The sequence below is a fragment of the Thermobia domestica genome, chromosome 5, assembly GCF_964235325.1.
Source record: "Thermobia domestica chromosome 5, izTheDome1.hap1.1, whole genome shotgun sequence".
Lineage (NCBI taxonomy): Eukaryota > Metazoa > Arthropoda > Insecta > Zygentoma > Lepismatidae > Thermobia > Thermobia domestica.
The window spans coordinates 162,802,854-162,827,316 of record NC_137458.1 but is presented as its reverse complement, the minus strand read 5'-3'; the positions used below and the strand labels follow the sequence as shown (position 1 = coordinate 162,827,316).

The following is a 24,463-nucleotide window of genomic DNA, read 5'->3' as shown; positions in this document are numbered from 1 at the left end:
TTGTTAGCTTTTTCGATATCAGAAGACACAATTTTCTTATTTCATTTATTTCGTATAAATTTTAAATAATAAAATTAGTTTGTTCCTTCTTCGCGAAAAACAAGAACAAACAATGTATGCAGTATTATTTAAAACATCACAACAATATGAAATGTAATAATGAAATATGTTAAGATAAAGGATATGTGAAATTTCTTAGTTAATATGTAAAAATATACTCTAAAAATTGATTTTAACCACGATTCGCGCAAATGTTTATGTGATATCGTATGGCCTGTAAGAGATTTCATGTAATTATTTAGAACACTGAAGTCGTTTTGCGATGCTTATTTGTTCGTATTTCTTGCGGGTGGTGCTTGCATGGTGTTTTCTGTAAGTAATTTGTTATATGTGTTTATAAGAAAAGCAATATAATATGTATATACATATATGTATGATCTCAATTTTATTTTAGACATGAATACGGAAATGTTTGCTCTTGAATAGGTTAGAATGTAACGAAGCTTCGAGTTAAAGCATCTTTATAATTGTTCTCAAAAACGTGATGTTGACAGCTTATGACTCATACGGATATAGTAAGAGATGAGGTAGTCTTTCGTACAATTTTCGCGGAAAGTCTGTAGGAAAGTCCGGGATCAGCTCTGAATCGTTACTAGCTTACGGAATTTATACCAGTTGGAAGTAACATTAGAGTAGAGTTAATAGGCACGTATCTTTTTGTTTCCAAATATTTCGTAAGATAGACTTATAATCTGGCTTGTAAGTAAATTACAGTAAGCTGTATTAAAGTAAGTTACAGATTGTGAGGAGGAGCTCACGTAAGTATTGGGTTAGAACTTTGCGTAAAATACGATGTGAAACACTTTTTGTGAAGGTATGAGAGTTTGAATATAAGTAATTACTGTCACTGCACAGAACATTGAAATGAATTTTGAGTGATAGTGAAAGTATTGTATGTGTAAGTGTGCTCTTCCACTATCCTCGCTTATTCGTATACTCCCCGTCGGTGACGCTCCTAGTCCCTACGGACGCACCCCCTTGCTACCTCTCGGGCCACCTTGCTTCGCTCCTTCCCTCAGTTAGATAGCATTCGTAGTTTTTAGTGGCCACCTAGCACATGTTAGGGGTATCTTCTAGTTTCTCCCGCAATCTTGGACATGTAAGATATCCAGTGTTTCTTCACAAAATATAGCTCAGTGCGCGAAGGGGATTAAAAGTCCTGCAGGGCTCATTGTTTCCTTCCATTATCACAATTTAGACAAAGAACAAGGTACTCGGTTCTTGAGTCATGAAACGAGTTTGGGGGAGATTCTAAATGCCATCCCAAGTTGGTTCGTGTTTTATGCACTAGTTTTTATGCCATACGTCCACACTATATTTATACTGAACCCTACAGAGTCAATCTGCAAGCAGTGATAGAGATCCTCATTTACTGCATGCTATGCTAAAAGAAAACGCAGATCACGCTGTATTCACACTCCGTGTTGGAGTGTGAACACAACATGATCTGGGTTTGTTGTGTGTTCTATTACCACTTGTACATGATATAGAATCATTTTTGTAGGTAGTGCATTAGTAAGAAGTATCCACATGCACGGGAGATGAGAAGTAGCTGTTAAATTATTGCCCAACACCCTACTGCAGTATTAATGTAAAATAAACTATTAGAGGAGTGGTTGATGGTGGAGACATACGAAAGTACTTCTTTTCCCTACTCGGTTACCACACAAGGAGATAACTTGTATTCATGACATATGTACTTCTCTTAACAGGAAATGCACTCTTACTGCCTAGAATTTGTTTCTGGAGGGAACATTTGCATTAATAGGTGCAGATTGATTTTAGGAGAGCAGAGTAGCCTATATCTACAGCGTGTGCACATACGGCATAAAAGCCAGTGCGTAAAACACGAGTAAACTTCAAAACACAAGCCAACTTGTACTAGGTGCGAGACAGAGCTTGAGCGTCGCAGAGTTTTGCGTCCATAGAGAGCAGGCTCGTCAGTGATGCTGAGTACATGCATAAACGAGGATTTGTAATGGATAAAGCCTTTATATGGCTTAAAACACATGCCTTTTGTATGATGCTGCTGTGATCACTTACACTGCCTTCACATAGCACTACACTTCATCCTTTCTTTCTTATGGACTACTAAGTTGTGAGGAGCAGTTTCCATGTATTCCTGGCCTTAGTATACATATAAAAGGGAACATACCGATATATTTTGATTACTTGTACAATCCTATTGTGAAATCAAGGAACATATTTCTTCCCAGAATTTTACAAATTTATTCCCCCCTAAAGTTGGATAGCACCCAAAATTTTGCAGTTTCCCCACATTTGGTTCAGATGCAATTCCCCTCTTACTTACCGCTTTATATATCTATATTTCCCACCAATACTGCAGCATCCCGTTCTGGGTTATTAAAATTGGGTTTGAAACATTGTTATATTATACTCTATCGCGTGATTACGTAATATCGCATGAATTTGCGAACTAGGTGTCCAGAATTCAACTTTCTTTTTCTTCCTAATTAATCACTCTACACTAATTAACTATTACCTTTTTAGTTACTTTCACGGTTACATTTTGTCTGATTCTGTTCATTTCTCTGTAAATTTTGTATTTCGGGGCCGTCATCTTTAGCAGTTAATCCAGACTTTCCTGAAAAAGACTAGAAAAACTGATCAGAATGTTTAATTGAACTCAATAGACTTTCACATTGATTAATTTAACTTCCATTACATATATTTAAAAACTTCAGGAGTTTGATTCTTTTGTCTTAGAAAGTGTTATAAATAAGTTTGGCAACCAATATATACCGGTATATATATATATATATATATATATATATATATATATTATTTTATACCCTGGACTTTTCTTTGCGTAATACAAGAAAACAAATTTGTGTATTTATTTACGTCTTTTTTATTTTTTTCAGAACCACTGTAGTTAACGAGTAAAACTGTTCGTCAGTAAATCAGGCTAAAAAAATAAAGTGTAAACAGTTTTGTATAAAGATATTCTGCTTAAAGGTGTGTATAATAAATTGCAATGGTCCCAGCAAAGAATGAGTTGTATATGTTGGGGATTATAACTTTCCTGTGCTTTAACTCAGTCCTGCTTAAAGCCAAACGTTGCTTCATGCTTGTTATTTCTAACACTTCTTGGAATTCCTTTTTGACAATGGGGATGTTATGTTTCGTAAATGGCCTTCTAACTATGATCCTTATTAATGGATTTACTGTCGTAATTGTTCTTACGTTTTCTGGGAAATGCGTGTCTTTTCTCTATCCTCTTCGAGTTTGGATTAACATTTATTGTGTTGTATGTGAAATTGAAGAAACTGCCAAATTTTTCTTCCATCATACCCTCTATAAGTGCGAATTCAGTAACAGTGAAAGACAAAACTCTGCGACTAGGTCGAGAGTGAAAATCTGAAAATGAAATTGACTGTTATACCCTTTATGCTATAGGAGACGGATGTTTAATCAAAGTGAATGATTGTGAAGTTAAGTATTTGTGTTCTCTCAGGAATCGATCCCGGGGCGACGTGCACCAATGCACACGCACTAGCCACTAGATCAGCGGGAAGTGCGAGAATCAAGTTCTGGTAACCAATTTATTGTACTTATGAACTAACGACCGCGCCACTCAGTTGTGCACTGTCACTCTTGAGGTCGGTGCATAGCCATTCAGACCATCTTGACTGTATCAGAGTGTCTCTTATATTTGAATAACCGAGTATCAGTATTAATGGATGCTTATAATGATTGAAATAATTTAGGAAATGCAGCCCAGTCACACTTCTTAACTACTATAATTTCACTTATTGTGTTACTGATTTAGAGTCAGGAGTTGTATGGGTCGACCATGCTTTTAGCAGACTTCAACATAAAGGAGCGTTTCTTTGTTTTACATACATATACATTCATGGAAAAATTAATAGCAACTCCTTGGAATTTTACGCTTTTATAAGGATTTCAAAGAAGTTTCTACCAAAATATGCACTAACGTACAGTGATATATACATCAAATTAAAGGAAATTTCACGTATAATCCAAATCTACTCACATAAGTTACGTATCTTTATACAACAATTGATGCTATTCAACTAAATGTGTGGAAAAGGAAACACAAATCCGTCATGCTAAATGTTCCTTTAATGGATGACTCGATGTTGCTTTTAGTGAGGTCCGCGCTCAATAAGATAATACACGTTCCAAGCGTGCAGTGTGGTTTCTGTTTCCTTGTGTAAGTTCCCTGGGTTACGTAATCGTGTTGGTCTAGTAGTGTTACTTTTGCTGACAAATTTGAAAATACCCATAAATGTTGATTTACCGTTTGTAAATTATTCATATCGAACATCGATATGGGTAAAACGTGTGACAATACACCACAGAAAGCCACTAGAATTAAAACATTAAGTGAGTGTGGCAAAACTAATGCTGAAATAGCCCAGATTATGCAACTGCATATAAGTACAGTTGGTAGGCAGCTGGCCAAGATTCGGGAAGCAGGGTGAATAATAAGTGGAAGAATAATTGGCAAATGTGATCGAAAAATGAAATCCTCGCCTAGACAGAACAGTGCACTGCGACGGTTGTGTTTTGCAGATAGGTTTGAGTCATCAGCAAATTTTGCTAGAAATTGGAGGAAAACATCTTGTGTCGACGTTTGTCCGCGAACAGTGAGAAACAGGTTAAAATCAAGGTTTTGCGTTCACGTAGAGCTGTCAGGAATCCAATCTTACACCGGAACAACGTAAAAGGCGCGTAGAGTGGGCCAAAGCTCGCAATGATTGGACAAGTGACCAGTGGCGTAAAGTTCTGTTTAGTGATGAGACGAAAATAACCATTTATGGCAGTAATTCACGCGCTAGAGTTTATCACATAACCGGTGAAGCACATAATTCTGCATGGACCTTAAAAACTTCCAGATACCCTACCAGTGTAATGATTTGGAGATGCTTTTCTTCTTGTGGAATTGGTAAAATTCACATTTGGGATGGTGGTGTTAATGCACAAACGTATAAACCAGGGTTGGCTGGTTTAAACCAGCTGGTTTTTTCAAAAAAAACAACTGGTTTAAACCAAAAAAAAAAAAAAAAATGTTCGTAAAAGTGTGTTTGTAAAATCTTGATGAACACACATTTGTGGGTTATCACGTTTCACTCCCGTATATTATTCGTATTATATTCAGACCTAAATTCCCCATTCATTACTCAAAAAGATTATACTACAAAAGCAACTTTTTTTTTTTAATAAGTTTATAAATGTTTATTTTGTGATTTTTTGTAGTTGTTATTATTGTTATGTAATTGCAATCGAAGAAAAATTCTAAATATTGTTTCGTTTCAGTGTTTACTATTGATAAAATACATCGAAAATGCCGTACTTTTTTTTGTGTGTGTGGGGGGGGGTCATACAGACCCCACGAGAGGCATTCAGTGAAATAAGTATCTTTGGTATATCTATCTATGTATAAATGAGTCTGAGCCAAAGTGGACTCAAATAATTCGTATCTTTATTCACTTTTCTTATTGATATGCAAATTAAGTCGGAGTATTTCTTTAATTTGAACCAATAAAAGTCGTTGTTAACTAACTTGAACTAAATTAGTTCTTCTGTACTCCGTAGTACTTTGAAATTGTTCATTTGTAATTCTGTGTAATGGTTTTACTTGTGCAACTGTTTATCTTTTTGTCCTTCTGAAATGACTCTTGACAGTTATATTAAGAAGCATGTAAAGATCAGTACAACGTATTTTTTTTATCAGGATTCCTTCGTGAGTGAGTCGGCAGACGTATCGCATTTCTGGCCAATTAGTCCTGGTTCCGAGTTCAAATGGAGGACAATTTCTCTCGGATGTAACTCGAGAAGCGGTTTTCATTCCGCTTTAAGCTTATGTGACCCCTTCCAGCATAACGCGGTTGTTGCATAATAACATCAAGGCGAAACAAACTTATTTCTGCCCATATATGATATGAATATATAGAGCAAATCATTTAAACCATAAAAACCTGGTTTAAACCAAAAAAAAAAAGTTTTTTTTTTGTTTTTTTTAATAAAAACCTTGGTTTTTGCCAACCCTGGTATAAACATATTCTTGAAACGACAATGATACTTGCGGGTAGAGATTATTCAACGGTGGTTCCTTTATTTTTCAAGACGATTCTGCCCCCTGTCATCGTGCCAGAGTTTTAAAAGACTATGTGCTGTCCTTACGTCATGTTACCCAACTTCCTTGGCCTGGTAATTCGCCCGACTTAAATCCAGTTGAAAATGTATGGATTGTTTTAAAGGATAAGGTTCGTGCAAGACATCCTACAACGAGAGCTGAGTTAATGCAAGCAATAAACGACGTCTGGCAACACTGTATTTTAATAGAGGCACCACAAAACTTAGTAAACTCCATGTCACAACGATGCAAAGACGTTATTACTAAGCGTGGACATCCAATCAAATATTAGGTTGAGCCAAAATCAATTGGGTATCCTTCACTTAACTCCACTTAACAATTGACGTCATATTTTGTTGAATATCATTAATTGTTGTAAAGATACGTAACCTTTGAAGTAGATATGGATTCTATATAAAATTTCCTTTAATTTGATGTATGTTTGTGCATATTTAGGTAGACACTTCTTTGAAATCCCTATAAATGCGTAAAATTCCACAGAGTTGCTATTAATTTTTCCATGACTATATATTCACGGAACTTCTGTGATGGTACAAATTAATTGAGAGAAAGTTGCATGTGTTGTTGTTGTGGCTTAGTTTACATTGATGTTATGTTCAAATGTACAATTTAATGAACAGAAGTCTATTAACCAATTCTTTGAAGATGGTGCAATCCACTATGTTCATCGTTGAGTTGATAACATCTAGGGTAGGATGCTTAAACTTTAACAGTTTTGCATGATATAATATGTATACAAAGTGAGTCAAAAGTCCCTTGCCATCCCTTATAAAATGAGAGCGAGCGTACATAGCCGGAATTGGTAATTGTAGGGACACGTTGGGAAAATCATCTTTACATTGTTTATGAGTTGCTTGTGAAAGATATACACAGTAATAGTGTTGTATTGCAAAATGATCACTTATAATACATACATTGTGATTGAATAATTCATATAGTAATACACAAAAGTTTTTAATGTGGCTTGAGAATTTACCCAATGATAACTTTGTATCTCATCTTGAATTACGAATGTGTAATTTTCTGCAAAATCACCCAATACTAAATACGCAGACATAAATATATAGTGGTGCTGTTTGAGGGCTAATAATTTCCGTATGAGGTTTTCAATGAATTCACTGGAACTCAAAACAGTGTTTGTTAAGGTGGACCTTGTCTGTCCTTACCCACCGTTTAACATTGACAGTTTCATTCATTTCTTCCATTTCAATATTAAGCATATCAATAATTCCAGGGCAGCTACAACACACATCCATCATACACTCGTACTTACGTATATTACATGCCATCAGTATTAACGAGTGTTGGAAGTCAACCTTTAGATGTGTTCTAACATAATCTTAGCATTTTGATGGTAAACACGCACGCAAATTGTTGAGTACCTGCGGATCCAGCAAGGATACAACATTTAGTCTCAAGGCATAAAATTTGGAGGAATCTGTTTGTATCGTTGGGCACGTAGTTTTGAAATGCATGGAGAGTTCTTTCAAGTTTCACAAAATCAGCTGTTCTTGTCTGTATTCCTTCACTCCATTCATTTTCACTGAAATGTAATTCATTTTTTCCAACAAAAATGCTGCTATTCTCATCGAGCTGGTAGGTCTTCAACGGCCTTTATTACATTCGTACTTAACTGCATTCGTCTTTTCTTTTCAAGGTTTGGAAGAACATCATATACTTTGGTTAGTTCCCTACTAATTCTCATAAAATATTTCGATATCTACAGCTCGCCGCAATTTTTTTGTTTTTTCGTTAGAAACTTCATCATACTGATGATAAGACCAGTTTGGCGCACACCTTCCGCATGTTCAATTCTTCAGTCACAATTTTTTGCACGGTCCAGGTTCAGGTATTCGCGAACTCGGTCGACGTTTTCATCGGTTTTCGGCGTCGACGGCCTCCCAGAGCGTGGTTCGTCATCGGCGTCCTCCCGGCCTTCCCTGAAGGCCTTGTGACACTCAAAGATCCGAGTACGGGACATCACATCTTCCCCAAAGTCTTCCTTGAGCAGGTCCTGGGTCTCGGTGAACGTCTTTTTTAGTTTGACACAAAACTTGATGGCGTGGCGTTGGTCAATCTTTGACTCCATTTTCGGCGCTCAAAAAACGTGACCGACGACCAAAACGACGTTCGCGCGGACAGCGATGCTTTCTCAACCGCTGCTCGTAGCGCACTGGGCCAAGTTCCGCTTGAAAGGAAGGTCCGGCGCACATTTTCCTCCACCCCTCACATTTTTCGAACGCCAGGGAGCCGCGCGGCGGGTTTCTGATACTGTCATTAAACGTAGTGTTTCTGTTAATGTGTATTCACGTTTGGTGTCACGTCAGAAGGGCTCGGACAGAAAGACCCGCGTCGAAAAACCTGAGTATAGCTTGAAAAGCTTGAAAAATGTAAAATGCTTATTAGATGAAAAACATTCTGTAGACAGTGGCTGATTTATTTGTGTTGAAAGAACATGCATATGGATCTATATACAGAGCTAGGCAAAAGTGTTACGACAGTTCAGTAATAACGGTATGCATGGACGGAGAAAGTGTAAATTTTTTTGGTAGGTATTGATGCGAATACTGTATTAAATAGGGTATGGACCTCGTGGCAGATATTTTGGATTCCACTATATTGCATACTCACAATATTTTTAAAATGGAAAGTGGTATGTTCGAAACATCAATTTAGTCTACAGTCTTCCCACAAATGAGAATGTGAACTTATTTTTTTATCTATCTTCATTCGTTTACGAGATAGGCTATGTTATGTTTGACATTTGTACCTAGTAGATAAATGTATCTGGACAGGCAATTGATAACGAAACACGTGGACGGATGAAAGGGAAAAGTTGCAAGTATGTAGTGCTGTGAAAATGGCATTGAATGAGGATGTGGACATCATGATCTTGGGCTCCGCCATATTGGATATCACACAATATTCTTGAATGGAACGTAGTGTGTTTGACACATCAGTTTAGGTTAGAATTTTCCCACAAACGAGAATCTGAACCCAGTTTTTACCTATCATCATTCCTTATGCGGTAAGTGTTCCATGTTTGACATCTGTATATAGTAGACAAAATTATAAGGACAGGCCAGTAATAACGAGATGTCCTGGCGACGAAAAAGCAGATGTTGCAGGTGGATGTTCGTGCAAAAAACTGCATTGAATGGAGGTGTGGACATCCTGTCAGCCAACTTGGATTCTGCCACATTGGATATCACACAGTATTCTTTAAATGGAAAGCATATGTGTAACACATCAATATTGGCAAGAATCTTTTCCGAAACGAGAATTTGAACTAACTTTTGACCTATTGCTAATTCATTATGAGATAGAATATGCTACGTTTGACATTAAAGAACTGAAAATTATGTGAAAGAAGGTTTATTATATGCCTGTGAGTAACTGTACCCTGAATATTACAGAGAGCATGAACAAGAAAATATGACATTTTACTTACACTTTGTCGATTATCTGACAATAGGCCAACCGGTCGTAAAACGTGGAAAGTGTATGCTGTAGTATATCATAAGGAAATTTTTTGTTTCTTTCACAATGCCATGCCGTTAAGTCATTCAGGGTGTGTGGTTCTGTGCGATACATCTTATCCTTAATATACCCCTATATAAGATAATTCAGTAGTGATAGATCGGGAAATCTTGCAGGGTATTCGATGACACCTCGTCTTCCAATCCATCGTTGTGGAAAGGTTTTAATAATAATTCAAAGAATATAAACTATAAAATACTATATTAAATTTGCATGTATCATTCTGTGTTTACCTCATCACATTAATATTCGGACATCATGAAATAAACTACTATAAAATGTCCTCAAAAGTTTCCTTCCTCCAAGTTAATACAGTTAGTAGCTGATAGTTAATACAGTTAGTAAGCGCACGACAATTACTTTCTTTAAACGTTTCGGCATGGTTGTTACAATTTTCCTCGTATAGTGTGGGGAAATTTTCCAGAATGCAAGCCTTCTTTCACCATAACTTATACATTTTGACCGTACGTTGTAATTCGTTCCAAAGATTCTCAGTGACGGTTAAAGTCGGTACTTTGGGGGTTGAGTTTCACACACTTTTGGGAAGTTATGAAACAAACGTTCCCTTACACTTTGTTTGGAATCAATATCTTGATAAAACTAGAAGTCCTCCTCAGTCCCATTTTTCCGCAGTTTGGTGAATATTTGCCCTAGGAACGTTAAGATATATTTCTTTTGTCATAATCTTGTCAACACACTACTCTCCAACGCCTGATAAACACATATAACTCAAACCATTAAACTTCCTCCTCCGTGTTTTGCTATAGGATTGAGTTTCTTGATATTTAGCTCTGTGTTTACTTATCGAAATACTATTGTTCTACCATCATATCCATGCAGGTTCAATTTAGATTCGTCGGTTAACAACACATATTCCCACCAATGGTTGGGCTTGTTTACGAAAGCTCTATTAGATTTAAGTATCTTACGTTTTTTAATTTCGATAATATATAGTTTCTTTCTAGCTATTCTGCCATTATACCCTTTGCGTATTAACCCCACACAGCACAATACACTGACCAAACAAAACATTCGCTACTATTTGAATGAAGTCGTTGAGCTCTACGAAATGTTCGAGACTTTGCACATTAAGAGCATGCTATTGTTTTATAGTTGTAAAGTAAAAATTAACACAACAAATATGCTTATTATTAAAATATGTTATACTTACTATTAACATATGTGGTAACTCACTCGACAATATTTTACAAACGCAAGCAAACACAAGAAACGTGAAGAACATGACTGACGTCTCACTTTGTTTCTTGCCTGTCCCGATACTTTCTTCTCCTAAAAACAAATGTCAAACATAGCACACACCCTATCTCGTAAGGGGATAGCCGTCTGTCATAAATCAGTCCAGATTATTGTTTGTAGGAAGATTCTAGCCGAAATTGGTGTGACAGATTCATTGTTCTATTTAAAAAATATTGCGTGATATCCAATGTGCTGAGTTCAAGATGGCTGCCATGATCTACATACAATCATTCAACTCAGTTTTTACACCAATACCAACTTCACTTTTTTATTTTCACTATCTTTATTCACTTTTCTTACTGATACGGAAATTAAGTCGTTGTATTTCTTTAACTTGGACTAATAAAAGTTGTAGTGAATTAACTTGGACTTCTTCGGAACTCTCCAGTATTTTGAAATTGTCCATATGTAATTCTGTATAATGGTTTCACTTGTGCAACTGTTTCATCTTTTTATCCTTCTGAAATGACTCTTGACAATTATATTAACAAGTATGTGAAGATTAGTACAACGTATTTTTATCAGGAGTCCTTCGTGAGTGAGTCGGAAGACGTATCGCATTTGTGGCCAATTAGTCCCGGTTTCGAGTTCAAATGGAGGATAAGTTCTCTCGGATGTAAGCCGTGAAGCGGTTTAGATTTCGCTTTAAGTTTATGTGACCGCTTCCAGTATAATCTGGTTGTTGCATAATAACACCTAGGCGAAACAAACTTGTTTCTGTCCATATGTGATATAAATACATAGAGCCAATTATTTAAACAAAACAAAACAAAAATGGTTTAAACATTAAAAAATAAAAATAAAAACCATGGTTTTTGCCAACCCTGCTAATAACCACTGATACACTCATACTTTTGGGCAAGCACTTTAATTTACTAAGGAGACACCATGTTCCCCTGATTTTCACTCCTGCTTTGATCTCAGTCTTTTTGGCTGTGGGACTTTCGACGTTGGGCCGTTTAGACTCTGGTCTTGCAGCCCTTACCCTTGTGTCCGGGCCCTTCTGACATGGAATCTTCACTTCATAGCCTTTTCTTATTTACTGTAATTTTGATTGTTTCTTATTTGTGATTGTGTTTCTTTTCAGTTCAGTTTTTATGGGTTTGGGTGGAAGTAAGGAACCGGAGATGAGTAGTGAAGAAACTACTGGTGTGGTCAAAGATCTTATCAAGAGCGATTCTGTAGTCATTTTCTCCAAGTCGTATTGTCCCTATTGCAAGATGGCGAAGGAGGTAATTACAGATTCTCATTTAGTTCATTTTTTTTTTCTCATCTTGAAAGAAGTCAAGAAGTAAATATGCTCTATTTATTTAAACAAAGTAATTGACGCATTTGTATTATTCAAAAGTGGTAGAAAATAACTTTCTTGTTTCTTGTGTCTTTACAAGTTCCCTAAATGGTTTCAGTCGCTAGTGTTGTTACCGCACGGAATTTAATTTTCACCGAAATTGCAGAAAGTGTATTCAGAAATTTATATTTAAACTTCTGGAGAAGTCACCTTTAAATTATAAATTGATTAGAGCTCTTTCGTTTGACTAGAGTTTGGTTTCTAATGTTTCTGCAGGATCTGATGTTTGAGTGAATCGCATGTAGTCTCTTTTAGCTAAACTGGTTGAAAGCAGGAGGAATTTACTCCAGCCCCACGAAGTGGTTGAGATTTTCCCAAGCTCAGAAAAAACCTAGTGAGTTTTATTGCGTATGACCCCCACAAAATACTCACAGTAAAACCTAAGAAAGCCTATTTGCAAAAATGTACTTAAAAACTTGGATTGATTGATAACAATAATGTAATCATAATTAGATTCTTCAGTCGTGTTTCTGAATACACGTCTAGTTTCAGAGTTTGCTTTAAATATGTATTTATCCAAAGGAGATTTCCAGCCAGAACAGAATGCCATTAAACAAATATGTTTGGAAATCATGCACAAAGAATTTAGTTCGAGTTCGATCAGACTTGCTGTAATGATGTTAAACTATAATCTGGGACTAAAAGTAATGTAACTACCTTTCCTTGTTTCGTAGTACATTCTCGCATATTAGTACAAACAAATAATACATATATCTTTCATCATGTGTTAGTTAATTCGAAAATGCATCACTTAAAAAGGATTTCTCAGCACTACACTTGGATAATGACACAATACAAGCGAAAAAGTGTTGCTTGAAATGCGCAAATCAGACTTTTCTTTGTTTGTTTTTAGTGATACCATAATTTGAATCAAAGACACTATAAACGCTTCACTCAAAAGAAAACTACTAAAGATCTGCCTTTATTTTCTTAACATTATACCTGGATAATTACACACACAAAAATGAAAAATGGCTCAATTAAAAAGAGTTCAGGAAATTCCCGAATTTATCCTGAGTATCTGGTGAAATTTGTGATGTACGATTGCCGCATATTACAAAGGTCTGTTGATCGTAAAATATTTTGTAAGAAAACAAATTGGCAACTCAAAATGAGATTTAGAAAAAATATGTTTTCAACATTTTTCCTTCAAAAAAAGGAAACTTTATTTTTTTAAATCCAGTAATCCTTTTAGATTCGTGCAATTTTTTTTTTTTTAAAGGAAAATGTTGATTTTCAGTTAAGTAGCTACTGCTTCAGTACTATTTATCCGAGTGTCATGGCCGATATGTCATTCTCTTCAGAATAAAACAAGCTTTTAGGTGATATGAGCATGTGTATGATCTTTGAGAAGAGAAATTTTCCTTTTTCAAATTTTTTTTTTTTACTTTTTTTATTTATATATTTTTTATTTGGCACTCCCTCTGGAGCGGCCTCGGCTGCAGGTACCCTAACATCATATATCTTGAAAAATACTACGATCTATATGTAATGTGTATGACAAGTTCCATTGCAATAATATTAAGCCTCGAATACATTTCTTTCAATTTAAGATGGAAGCGCAGTGAAAATAGGGGTGATCTAATTAGAATGTTTAGATTTTTGCAGATGCTTGGGTAACTTTGAAATAGCTTCTGTATCTTCTCTAAACTGCCTTATGTGTTCCTTCAATCTGATGTTAATATTGCTTTTTTGTTATATCTGAGTCCTTACAAGAACACAATCTTTAATAAATATCACTTTATTCACAAAATAACTCCTATGCTGGCTGAGACTTCAAATTTAAAGATAGATTTGACTAACTTTTAAGTTGTGTTTTTGAGCTGTTTTAGCAATCTAGATGCGAAATACAAAATTAATGGAAAAGAAACCCATTTTGATGTTTTTTTCAACTTAACTAAATTTTCAGTGCTTGTATACTTAAAAATATTGTAAACATGCTTTTGCTAACTTCCAAGGTAATCCTATCGTAGCCATTAGCGATCCCCGAGTTAGTGATGTGTTTTAATTCTTCTTGTTGGTCTTCTGACAAGGTAACTAATCTATAGGCACTAATGAACAAATTGATCCAAATATTAACTTTTACCTGACATGTATTTTCCGTTATTTCCTTGTTTTACATCTAGGTTGCTAAAATCATGTCCGTGGGTTTACTCGGGGTACTCCCGTTTCCTCCTATTTTCACATTCCGCAAATTCTTTCATAATCATTCATTTACCGTAATCATCCGTCCCCCTTAACCTAAAGGGCATAATCGTGGGACGTTAAACTGAAAGATTTCATTTCATTTCATTTAGGTTGCTAAAAATTCTTAAAAATAAAGCTTAAGTTAGTCAAAAGTCACCTTTAAATTTGGAAAGGAGTTTCAGTGTAAGAGTCTCATTAAATGACATTTACCAAAGATTTTGTTCTTGTAAAGATCAAGTAGGTCAAAAAGAAATATTAATACCAGACTGAAGGGGCATATAAGGGAGTCTAGAGTAAATAATGAAACTATTTCAAGATTATCCAAGCATGTGCGCAATACTAAACACACAGTTCAGGACATCATTAGTTTGCACTGTGCTTCAACTCGAATTGAAAGAGTGGCCCTATGTAGCGTAGTCCCTAAAGCTCTCGTCTTTGGTACGAGCGATCCAGGGTTCGTTTCTCGGCGGCGGGGACACTCGTTCGAAGAAATGTAAAAGCTTTATCAGGCTAGCCATCTTGAGTGAGATTTTCTTGGCTATCCTCATTCACATTAGGCAAATGATGGAATGGTACCGTCCATAATGCTCCCAGGTAGCTTCTTTCCTTCCCCATTCTTTTCTTCCTCCCAAATTCTCCGGGCATTGTGATCGCCGAGGAACGTCATCTCTCATACGTGACGGGATACTCTAGTCTGGCCATAGATGCCGAAAGCTCAGAAATCTAATTCCTAATTCTGATCCTAATCAAACTGAAAGAAATATATTCGAGGCTTCTTTCACTTCAAATAAAAATCCAAATCTAAACAGTGAAGAAGGTAATCTTGACAAAGACTGAAAGACAATATTACAGATTTGATCTACTAAAATTAAATAACAATGAAAAGTATATTTTTTACTTCTTCCGTTTTACATATTAGTTTCTGTATATACAGGGTGTTTCAGATAAAACGTCCAGTGCTTATAAATCCGAAACGGCTGAGAATAAAAAGATGAAACAAAAACTGAGATAGGAAAATGTCATAGGGTGCATCACATGGTGTTGTTGTGGTGACCCCAGGGCCCTCTTTCAAGGGGGCCCAGGGGCCAACTTCAAATTTTCAAATAGGAACATGTATTGAATCATACCTCATTCAATAGTACTTGAAAAACGAAACAACTTTTGTAGGAAACAATTTTCGATTAGGGCCACCGTTTTTAAATGGCTGCAAAAAGTGGGTCCTATATCAGATAAAACGTCCAGTGCTTATAAATCTGAAATGGCTGAGAATAAAAAGATGAAACAAAAACTGAGATAGGAAAATGTCATAGGGCGCATCACATGGTGGTGTTGTGGAGACCCCCAGGGGGCCCAGGGGCCAACTTCGAATTTTCAAATGGGAACACGTATTGAATCATACCTCATTCAATAGTACTTGAAAAACGAAACAACTTTTGTAGGAAACAATTTTCGATTTGGGCCACCGTTTTCAAAATGGCCGCAAAACGTGGGTCCTGTATCAGATAAAACGTCCAGTGCTTATAGGCCTAAATCAGAAACGGCTGAGAATAGAGAGATGAAACAAAAACTGAGGTAGAAACGATGATAAAGCATATCAAGTGGTGTTGTTGTGGTGACCCTCAGGAAACTTCGTGAAGGGGGCCCAGGTGCCAATTTCAAACTGATACAGGACTTTTTGCGGCCATTTTGAAAACGGTGCCCCAAATCGAAAATTGTTTCCTACAAAAGTTGTTTCGTATTTCAAGGAGTATTGAATGAGGTATGATTCAATACATGTTCCCATTTGAAAATTTGAAGTTGGCCCCTGGGCCCCCTTGAAGGAGGGCCCTGTGGGTCACCACGACAACACCATGTGATGCGCCCTATGATATTTTCCTATCTCAGTTTTTGTTTCATCTTTTTATTCTCAGTCATTTCGGATTTATAAGCACTGGACGTTTTATCTGATATAGGACCCACTTTTTGCGGCCATTTAAAAACGGTGGCCCTAATCGAAAATTGTTTCCTACAAAAGTTGTTTCGTTTTTTAAGTACTATTGAATGAGGTATGATTCAATACATGTTCCTATTTTAAAATTTGAAGTTGGCCCCTGGGCCCCCCTGAAGGAGGGCCCTGGGGATCACCACAACACCACCATGTGATGCGCCCTATGACATTTTCCTATCTCAGTTTTTGTTTCATCTTTTTATTCTCAGCCGTTTCGGATTTATAAGCACTGGACGTTTTATCTGAAACACCCTGTATTTGTTTAACATTGATTTCAAAGTGCGGTTTCAGTAAGTTTTTCTATGACTTCACTACGTCGTTGAGTGGATTGTTAAATGCTGATACGTCCCTCTTACAGAAAAATTTATGAACTATAGTGCCTGTAAATATAGACATTAAAAATAAAGAATTATTGACAAGGTAAAGTGCACTTCTCGTTCTTAAGTAGAATAATTGTAGTGTTGACTAAGTGTCTTAAAGACTCTCATGGTAGTGGATTTTTCGTTATTGCAACTATGTATTGATATCGAATAGTTCCAATAATTACTTCATTTCCACTATAATATTACACATGTGAACAAGTTGCTGTACAATATAAGCTTGTTTTTTAATCCTGAAGAAGAACAGTCAATAAATTTGCTCGAAATATCGGCCATTTGAGAGATTCTCGTCTCCATAGAAGTACTGCTGAGAAGTAATTTTTTATTAAACGTTTACATTTACTTTTCTGTGGTATACTATTCATCGTTTACAGTTCGCTTGGTATTCATTTAAGGATGTTTGCAAAACGGTAGACAAAAATTTTAGTTTATCAAGACCTTCATTTCGAGGATTGCCAAATATGTTAGTCGTATGTTATATTGATCCTGTATATATCTCACAAGAAAAGTTTTAGTTTGTCGAGACAACCTTGGTAATTTACTTACCAACTTACAGTGCCATTTTACCATTTTTGACTTCATGAACTTCAACTTTTCCGAAATAATGATGAATACATATGATAAAATTCAGGGTTTATAATATTTAAAGTAAAGATACTTTAAATTATCTTTGGGTATTAATCAAACTAGGAATCTTGGACAGCTTCTGTCATGTTTTAATGAAATGTTGTAATGAGCTACATTGAAAGAAATAATAATAATAATAATAATAATAATAATAATAATAATAATAATAATAATAATAATAAGGTATTTGCTGATTTTTATGTCATTGGCAGCCTTCGCCTTAAAAAGATATAAATTGTCTGTTCCGGAAACTAAAATTTATTCATAAACATTATGGTTAGGAAAGAAATAGAAAATTATAATGACATAATAGTTCTTGATTTGAAGGAAGATGGTAAATTTAATCAAAACAATTGTGTTAACAGGTGTTTGATAACTTGAAGCAGACTTACACAGCAATTGAGCTTGATTCCCGTTCGGATGGAGATAGCATACAGAATGTTCTTCACCAGATAACTGGAGCTCGTACGGTAATTATTTATACTTTCTTCATTTATATTTTGTACTTGCATTAATTATATATATATATATATATATATATATATATATATATATATATATATATATATATATATATATATATATATCTTTATCTGGGACGTAATTAATTATATATCTAGGACGTAAACCTGAAAAATCTAATTTCTTTCGTTTGCAGTGTAATATTATAATGAAGTAGTATTGAGTGTCATGGGGATTCATGTTTTTTGAATAAGTAAGTCTACTTCCAAAATGAAAGAAAATGAAATTTCTAGGGAAGTCTCTCAGTACGTTTTGGGCTAAAGGATGATTAAGAAAGTGAATGGTTATTAATTAATTGGTGGTATAAGATGTGAGAGCAAACGGGAAGACCCCGAGAAAACCACGGAAACGATGTTGTCCATTACAAACTCACATGGCCTGGGATCAAACCACGGACCCGTCGCATCAGAGGTGAGCACTGTACTAGGGAACCACCGTGTCACCGAGCCTATTTCCAAGAATCCAGTTTGAATACCACTAAATTCAAGACGTTATGAGAAACAGTGAGAAGAGTTCAAAGGAAAAAAAAAATGAAGTTCCTGAAATATTTGTAAAATACATGCTAACGATCTGTAATTGACGATTCAGCTTAAATGGTTATATGTAATATGAAGTATCATTTATGGAATGAAAATGAACAATAAAGAAAATTCTTTGATTCTTCGATATTTAAAAATTTCTCTTTGGAGTGATTACAAGTGGATCTTTTGTAAGTGTTGAGTGATTTAGCTATTAATATCAAAGTAAAATGTGTTATATCGTTTTACAGCATTTAATCTTGGAAGATTTTAATTAATACCTATTAAAATGTATTTATCACATATTTTAATAATAGAAAAATATAATTGCTATATTTTTTAAAATGTTTTACAAAGTAATGTTGTATATCATAGTACACTATTACTGCATCCTATCGATTGCGTCATATCCAAAAGCTTTTTTGGTTCAACAATAGTTCTGAATATTTGAACACCTATTAAAATTTTATTGGGATTGTAAAGTTCGAACATTTAAAAAATATTATTCTGCAGTTCTTGATAACAATGAACAATGTGAGCTTATTGTTAAATATCCACACGAGGAAAATGAAACTTACATGAGCAGTCTTTAGATCTTCAATTTATTCCATTGTGTATACTCGTAAAGATCGTGATTAAATGGTGAATAAATGATTAAATGGAAATCGAATGATTATATATTAAAAATTAAAATGTTTGCTGAAAATACATTTTCCTTAAATAGAACGGCTTCATTGTCATATACTCGAGTCTAGAGCCCCAGGCCACCGCTTGAAAGGACTAAACATTTTGCAGACCAAAATGGTGTTTCAGTTGGAGAGCAAATTTTGTATTTGGGTGGTTTTCTTTGAAGATAGTCAAATTACATATCAGCAAATTTTTCCTTTTTTTTTTTTCTTTCTTATCTTTTCTTTTAACTTGATAGATAAATCGTAGGCCCAAAGAGTCAGCAGTGGCTCCACATCGTACTAGAGTAATGGTTTCCAATCTTTAATAATCATGAAACATTTATTAATTGTTTTTAAAATCAAATCTGAGACAAACTGTACTAGTGAACGCCTCCAGCGGCAGCAACAATACTCAGTGCTACATAAGAGTCACTATATTTTAGAAACTGTTATAATTTATGTTAGTATTGATTAAAAAGCAAACAAGTGTACCGCGATGCCGTGTACATTCAGTAAAGTGTGTCGTTAGTCAAAAATGGTTGGAAACCACTGTACGAGAGCAAGAATTGAAACTGAAAGGCTGGTCTGGTAGTTAACTAGTAGTTCAACGTATAATAACTTGTAAATGCTCTAGGGTATACATTTAAATAGAAAAGAACTCACCTTGCATCTGGTGCTGTTGTATTCCTGTTAAAACTTCGTACTTTTTTTTTGGCCCGGGCTGGGGCCATGGACGCAAACTGGAAGAAATTATTGTGACAGTATGTAGTTTTTGATCCTGTAATAAGAAAACACTCCGAGTATTCAAAAAGTAATGTAAATATTTAACACTTAAAGGTTTGAATTTTGTCCATTTGCTTCGAGTGTGAAAATAGTGTTCGTAGGAAGATTCGTCTTGTTATGTGATACTTTGCTTCTCACTAACTTTTTTCACGTGTGCACTGTTTTCTTATAATAATCTAATTTTTTCTGTATCCGTACATTTATGTACGAAATTTGTTTACGGATATTAAACAAATTTCAGTTACAGAAATGTTAACTGTGTAAACTACAGGTGTTTGATGTATGCAAATCAGTGTTGCCAAAAGATTGTGATATGAGGTTTTTTTAAGTTTTACGTATGTGCGAAAGGCATAATTATGTTTAGTCTTGAATTAAATTCCCTTATCTACGTCAAGACTTAGATGATTCGTCTTAATGAAAAACGATTCAAGTACATTCCATTCAGTGTTGGAGCATGAGTGTAGCACGTCAGTTCTATTGATGTTGTGTCCCGATTCTTACAAGTGCTTTAAAAGTTCTGGCGTTTGGGTTCCCTTCCTCTTGCATGTCTGATGTGTTCTTTTACCTTTGTAGACGTTTTTGTCATTGAGCAAGTTTTGAAAAGTCACTTTCGGAGTATAAAAATCATTACAGAGAGAAATTATCATTACTTACAATTTACTCCGTGTCTTGTTCATGCAGTGAAGCCTACATAGGAATGACAAAAAGGAACATCTCGACAAGGGGAAAGAACACATCAAGGATGCAAAAGGAGTGGAACCCCCAACGTCAGGACTTCCAAGAATCGGGACGCGACATTAATGAAATTGACGTGCTACATTCATGCTCCAACAACATTGAAAGAAATATATTTCATTCGTTTTTCATTAGTATGAAGAATCCAAACTTAACATAGATAGGGTAAGTTATATCACTGATGGAGCTGCATAATCAGGAATTAAATAAAAAGATTAATTCAGGAATTTTATTCTTCCTTTTGCACATATGTAGAATAATGTTATTTAATTTGTAAAATATCTCATATTACAATCTTCTGGCAATAGCGATGTACACACAACAAAGACTTCTGTAACGGAAGGACATGAATATCATTTTAATATCAATAAACAGGTTTTGTGCATAAATAAATAGAAAAGAATAGACTATTATAAGAAGAAAATGTATATCAGTATATCAATGAAATTAATGAGAAATGAAAGAATCTCATAACAAGACGAATCTCCCTACGAACACTACTTTCACACCTAAATTAATGGACAAAGTTCAAACCTTTAAGTGTTAAGTGCGTTTTGAATACTCGGGAGTGTTTCCTTACTACAGGCCCAAAAATTACATAATGCCACAATGATTTCCTCCAGTTTATGGTAAAAGTGTTCGCATACATGTCTCCAGTGCGGGCTAAAATAGAGAAAGTACAAACTTTTAATAGGAATACAATAGTAGCAGATACAAGGTGAGTTCTTTTCTAAAGGTTCAACAGTTGGTTTACAGAAATCCTTCAATACACTTGGCAGAACTACGACAAGCAATAAAGAGTTCGGTTAAACACACTACTATGGACACTTGAACAAGTTTTCACAAAGTCACGTACAAAAATTCAGTTTCTGTTTGACAATGAGAGAAGACAAGTAGAATAGACTTAATAATTTAAGACATCACTTTACGTACCGTGTTTTTCTATGTATAAGGGGTTTATGAGCATAGAAGCATAAATTTCATGATTTTTTTCTTTCCAAAAGTAAGAATTCGCGACTCCAGATTTTACGATTGAGACGTAAGCATAAATTTAGGTTAGTTATAAGTGAGATTGGTGGTGTGGTGCTAGAGATTACAGACCACAGTTTCTCATTCCTCTAATCGGAATGTTATTCTTTTTAACTTCATACCTGGTCAAGTTTATGGCTATATAAGTCGATGAAATTGATAACTATGACTACTTGAAAGAAGAAACTAAAGATGCGTTGTCTTTTAGCTCTTGTGATATTTATGACCTTTTGCTTTGTCGTAAACTAAACTTTAAATAGGCTCTCTTCGTGTATTTAATTATACGTTATTCGATTGAATTGATTGTATATAGTCAGTTATTGAAAGGGGTGCTATGCTATTGCATTAAAAATCGCATTTGGTCTGCTGAATCAAATCACATCATCTTCTAAAGTATATCATACCATTGTTTCGCTATAGACTCCTATTTTCTGTGCATACTGCGAACATGAAGCATGCACGAATTTTGGGACTATATAACTTCGGAGATCCGTGATTGAAGCTGATGTTTAGTGTTAATTTGTAGCGAAACTATTTTGTACTACTTACAAACCGATAGCTGGAGTATTTCTTGATAGCCGGATTTATTGCAATACATTAAATGTTCTTGTCGCATTTTTCTCAAGTTTAATACATGTAATTGCTTCGTGCTTATGTTTGATATTCTTGCATGCTGTTTTCATGACTACACAAACCATTGAAAAATTACGTATGTTTTAGTGTTAGATGATTGGTGTGTATGCAGCAAAAAGTATAAATATTGCATTTAGTCTTGGATTTTCAGTATTGTCAGTTCCATTTTTCTTTTTTTAATTCCCAGGTGCCTCGTGTTTTTCTAAAGGGTGAATGCATTGGTGGAGGCACTGATGTTAAGAAGCTATACGAGGAAGGACGGCTACAGAATATGCTTCAAGCTGCTTAAAATCCACCAGATATCTGTTTATATGAATGAACATTCTTTATTTTTGTAAATAAATATTTTGTAGTTGCCGAGTAATATACCAATGTACTATCACTGAACGATTTCCTGCTTAAATTTATTTATAAACGTTCTCATTGAGCATAATAAATTTTTAAAAATAATAGAATGTGAAAGAAAAGTCAATATCTCATATGTTTCGTGTATATTTCTTATTTAAGTTAAAGTTTTTTATCATATTGTGTTTTTGTAACGAACGCAGTGTATTTAAGAAAAGGGCAAACTTGGTGTTCGCTGAATGGCGTAATGCTTTGTGCAAATTTACCTCAAAAACACAATAGATCAAATAAATTAGTTACTTATGTGTATAATTTCATTCACTTCTAGCATATTTATGAGAACTTAAAATTCTGTATATTTGAAATACTGCGAGACATTTTCATATAAAACAAATAGTTGGATTAGCAGGTTTGTATAATATTTTCATGATCTTTTGCATGAACCGGACTTTCATCAGTAACAAATGAGTGAGATGAAAATTAAACAAATTGTAGATAAAATTAATGTCGTTTAAACTATTTTTTTTAGTACAAGTAATTATGTCGTTTTATTTGATCAATCTATCGGGTTCATAAATTTGAATTAGTCAATCCGATTAACGAGACTGATATAACAATGAAAAATAGAAATCGGACTAACTGTGATGCAGAAAGTCTTTAACAGTCAAGAGAATTACAAAACCAGAAGCCTTGGCTATCGAAAATATCGAAGTTTGTGTTCCACAAAATCGATCTGAACTCCGTTCATAAAAATTAAAATTAATAACTGACCTTTCTGTTTCGTAATTCATATATATGGAACCAACTGAAATACTATATGTATTGCGTTGGTTAAATTATGTTCTTCAGTAACAAAAATGAAATCAGAAAGTAAGACGTGACAGGAGATTAATGTAAGAATAGAAGGTGCAGTTCAACAATGGAGTATCGTCTTAATTTGGAGAAACAAGAACGTGCTATTAAGTAACAACTAATATTTGCATACATAAGAGAAAAGGATACATTTCTTATGTTGAATTGCCGGTAATGAAATTCATATGTAACATTTATAATTAAACAGATCATGTATTATTGTCTTCAAGTGTATTGCTGTGAATATTAGTGTAAGTAGTTGCATGACTACGCATGTTAAAAGCTCATTTCAACATAATCTTGAAGCGAGTTTATTATATCTATACACGGTACACACTTACTATAAGGCATAAATAACTAATATTTGTTGAAGTTATCATTCCGTCGTTGTTGTAATGGTTGACTTGGTGCTGTACTTAATGCGGACACACATTTATTACTTTTGAATAAAATCGTTTTGATTTGTATATCTTTCTTGTGTGTGTATATTGAAGGGTAATTGGAAAAAACAAGGAATGTCCATGTGTGTGCTTTAACGGGTGTTTTGTCCTACCTATTGATGACTCTTGTTACTATTTGACTGTATATGTCATGCATGCGTAGATGTAGAAATGTCCAAGGAAAGGGGCAAAAGATTTGACTAGCCATATTCATTTTGTACGCGGTTTTCAATATTAAAACTTCATATATGTATATACATATATATCACATGTCCACATACAGTAGTTTCTCTCTTTTTATGTCTTTGTGCTTGTGTTATCGAACTTATATTTTCGTTTCTTGTTTATTCGCCATTAACTGAATTTTCTACATCAGAGTTGGGGTAATTTGAATTTTCATTATGGTT

The 24,463-nt window shown here is 34.8% G+C and overlaps 1 protein-coding gene across 3 annotated transcripts; it reads left to right on the top strand.

Annotated features, from left to right (window-relative positions):
* Positions 1-221: 221 nt before the first annotated feature.
* Positions 222-24,083, top strand: LOC145686226 (uncharacterized). 3 transcript variants are annotated; one of them, XM_081759300.1, is made up of 5 exons: positions 340-372; positions 2,946-3,039; positions 12,090-12,234; positions 17,897-18,001; positions 22,607-24,083. In XM_081759300.1, exons 3-5 carry the CDS (start codon positions 12,100-12,102, stop codon positions 22,706-22,708), a joined length of 342 nt encoding a protein of 113 aa, XP_081615426.1. In that variant the 5' UTR covers positions 340-372; positions 2,946-3,039; positions 12,090-12,099; the 3' UTR covers positions 22,709-24,083. The 3 variants fall into 3 exon arrangements, with proteins under 3 accessions (XP_081615425.1, XP_081615426.1, XP_081615427.1); XM_081759299.1 differs by lacking the exon at positions 2,946-3,039 and having other exon boundaries at positions 222-372; XM_081759301.1 differs by lacking the exons at positions 340-372; positions 2,946-3,039 and adding an exon at positions 555-705.
* The last annotated feature ends 380 nt before the right edge of the window (positions 24,084-24,463 follow it).